General features: G+C 40.9%; 1 protein-coding gene across 3 annotated transcripts in view; it reads right to left on the reverse strand.

The window, feature by feature from the left end:
* slc25a25b (solute carrier family 25 member 25b) overlaps window positions 1–3,622 on the reverse strand; it is a 24,155-nt gene that overhangs the window by 8,744 nt on the left and 11,789 nt on the right. For all 3 annotated transcript variants that reach the window (XM_032539787.1, XM_032539784.1, XM_032539785.1), the window contains exons 2-3: window positions 3,045–3,171; window positions 2,427–2,514 (exon numbers count right to left, since the gene is read on the reverse strand). In XM_032539787.1, coding sequence (XP_032395678.1) covers window positions 2,427–2,514; window positions 3,045–3,171 — 215 coding nt within the window. The remainder of the gene's footprint in view (window positions 1–2,426; window positions 2,515–3,044; window positions 3,172–3,622) is intronic.

Genomic DNA, 3,622 nt, shown 5'->3' on the forward strand with positions numbered 1-3,622 from the left:
CAGACAGACAGACAGACAGACAGACAGACAGACGGTTAGAGGAACTAGACAAGGATCACACCAAGCCAAAACAACATGAGCCATTTGCTGCTGATGAATAGAACTAAAAGGTTCATGTGAGACTAAAGCCCTTTTTTAGACATGGAACGTGTAACATTGCTTGCTTCATCGGTCGATCTTCTTTGTCGTTCAGACACAGGTGGCCACGGTGTAAATGTTTCTACTTAATTCAAACAGGAAAAGTTAGGGAACGAGCCATAAGGGTTGCACGATATTTGGCGCCAAGTGTGTGAAAGGGTGTGAGGCTGCTGGAGTGGAAAAGCCACGGGTTAAGGAAGAAGGAGCAGGGTGCTCTGTTCTGTCAATCACTGCATCAGTGATGGACTAAAACTAATCTGACATGAGAAGGATCTCCTTAAATGTAAAAGTGTTTTTCTGTTTTACCCAAAGGATTTCATTTTCTTTATGCAAAGAATGGTTAAGCAATACATTTACTATCTTTTAAAAAGGTATAGCATGTGACATGCATGTAATCTCGATTTATTTCACCTTGCGCTGCTGCAGCCTTTACATTATTATGAAAGAAAAAAGCTCCACTTTAACTTTAAAAAGATACTAGTACTTTAAGCTCCTGCATTCAGGACACGCACATTTTAAATTAAAATACGTATTTTGAAAATTGAGCAAAGCGTCCAGAAAAGCAAAGAAATGTCTTCAGCCGGACCCCCCCCCCCATCTGTACAGGACTGGTATCATATCATTTATGAAATCACTGTAATGTAAAGAATTATTATCTCCATGATGTATAGATATTTAGGAGAAGTGGAGTAATTTTTTTTCTTCTTTTTTTTTAATTTAAATTATTTTCTTTCTATTTACATAGAGGCTTGTTTATATAGATCTAATAAATTGAGGAACCTCTGTGCGTGTGTGTGTGTGTGTGTGTCTGTGTGTGTGTGTGTGTGTGTGTGTGCGTGCGTGCCTTACGCATACGCAGTACAGCAGCCGGAGCGGATGTGTACCTTACAACAACAGTTTGAGTTTTTCAAATTGAACAAATAGATGCGGGAATGGAGTGAAAAAACACAATCCTGGGGGAATCAGGGATCTTGTTTTTGATTTGGCCTACCAAAATCAAAAGCACATTTTGATCAGTTTTCGATTTAAAATCAAAATCACGACACCCCTACTGCCATGACATAGTGTGTCACACACCCAAGTCGTGTCCCTTCACAGGAGAAAACATTAAGAGCAGACTTTACCATTAGGAAAGAGTAGGCAACTGCCTGGGGCCCCAACTACAAGGGACCCAAACAGCTATAGATTTATTATGAAAAATATTGAATATGGTCTTATTATAACTCATTGTAGACTGAATGAACTTAGGCCCCCAAAGCACAACTTAACCGTATACTACTGGCTTAGTGTGCACTTTTAAAAGGTGGAGGCTGGGGGGGTGGCCTTGACCAACTGCCACTTTGCTTGTTTGAAAGCCCTGATGTCTCTCTCTCATGGGGGGGGGGGCAAATTCTCTGGGCGGGCAAAGCCGAGATAGGGGAGGTAACCTTGCCCCTTGTGACCTCATAAGGAGCAAGATTCCAGATCGGCCCATCTGAGCTTTCATTTTCTCAAAGGCAGAGCAGGATACCCAGGGCTCGGTTTACACCTATCACCCTTTCTAGAGACTGGGAGGGCCATAGGCAGGCTGGGGGGGGGACGCATATTAATGTTAAAAAACCTCATAAAGTGAATTATTTTTGCCATGGGACATTTAAGAAAATTTAAGTACATTGCGCTGATAATAATAATAATAATAAAATCTCTTTCACTCTTTAGTTTAAGTAATCATTTGAATGCAGGACTTGTTTTCTTTCCTCCTATTGTGAGATATCGCGTTATTTGTGGGAGATTTATGTTTATGTTTGGATAATGTGTGTATTTAATGTTTAGTTGATATGTATGTATTGTGCCAGAATGATGGGTTTATTGTTAGTTGATGTGTCTGAATAATCCCATTATCATGGACATAACCCAAAAAATAAAAATTCATTCATTCATGTACTGTGCAGTATTAATAGTTTAATATGTTTGTGTATCTTTCCAGTTAGAGAAAAGAGGAAAGGTAAAGCAAGACAGTATTTGTCTGGAGTCCCCAAATCCCTTAACCCACCCCTGAAAAACACACCAAAAACATGGCTGATCACATGCATACAAATGTGACATATACCATGCAATAAAAAGAAAGAAGACATCACAAATACACACACACACACACACACACACACACACACACACACACACACACACACACACACACACACACTCACAAACAGCAACTGAACATAATTTATCTATGATGTTCATCATAATCTATATATGTGGATCTATTGAGTGTATTAGAGACTGGATCACAGAACTACCCTCACCTTTTGAGAATCTTCTCAGCCTGTTCCTCGGAGATGTTCACCCCCAGGTCACGCAGGGACTGCACGATTTCTTGCGAGTCGATCCGGCCTACTCCACAGAAATAAATGTGTTATTTATTAAAGATGAACTCCACTACGCGTACACATTTACTGTCGGTCAGTTTACTAGTTGCAATGAGAAATACCTCTAAAGAGAGGTGTATTGTTTGGACTTGCCCCAGATGCCCACTGACATTGACTCTTAACCCCCCCACCCATAAACACTACATTTAGCATTAACCTAACCTATATTTTTATTTTTTGCACATTCTGCACTAAATCCATTCAGTCTCTTTTTTCTTATGTTATATATAAAAAACTCTTTTCTGATTCTGATAATGTAATCTGAGTCTCTGGAATAGCTTTGTGAAGTCTAACAAAAAAAAAAAAATCAACCCTGATGATGTCATCAGGGTTCTCTCAGCTTGAGCCTAAAGTCTCGATATTAGAAAGCCGGCATTACAAACCGGGACCTGTGGACCATTTAGCTGGCAGGGATGGTCTTACGTAAAGCTTCTTCAAGTTGCATTATGGGAATTAAGTACCAATTCTACCAAGCATTGTACCAATATTTCTTACCATCGTTCTTCTTGTCCAGACTCTTGAAGACCAGCCGGAGTTTCTTCTCGTGGTCTCTGAGATAATGAACAAACTCCTCAAAGTCTAACTGTCCGTCCAGGTCTTTGTCTCCTGCTTTCACTATTTTCTGCGAGGAGAGAAGAGACGGGAGAAACCTTTAAGGGACAGCTCATTTTTGTATTCAACCGTTTCAATAAGATGCAGTACTGTAGCCATTGATACAGCAACATTACCTGTAAAGGATATTAGAGCTGGTAGTATAAGAGATATTCTGCTCTGTGTGTGCAGATGAACAGTGTTTGGCGAGGTCTGCTGAGATCCACCAGATGACGTGGAAAGCGTCGTTTCACGTTACCCTCCAGATTTCAGCAGACCGCCAAAGAAAGCGGCACCACGGACAGAAGCGAAACAACAGTCATCTGCAGACAATGCCCACACTAAGATGACACAGAGCTGACTTAAAATCGACAAAGCATCCCTTTAACTTGGGGGTGGTAGTAGCTCAGTCCATAGGGAGTTGTGTTGGGAACCGGAGGGTTACTGGTTCAAGTCCCCGTACGGACCAAAGTATGGTGGTG

This window comes from Etheostoma spectabile, chromosome 16 (assembly GCF_008692095.1).
Source record: "Etheostoma spectabile isolate EspeVRDwgs_2016 chromosome 16, UIUC_Espe_1.0, whole genome shotgun sequence".
NCBI classification, from domain to species: domain Eukaryota; kingdom Metazoa; phylum Chordata; class Actinopteri; order Perciformes; family Percidae; genus Etheostoma; species Etheostoma spectabile.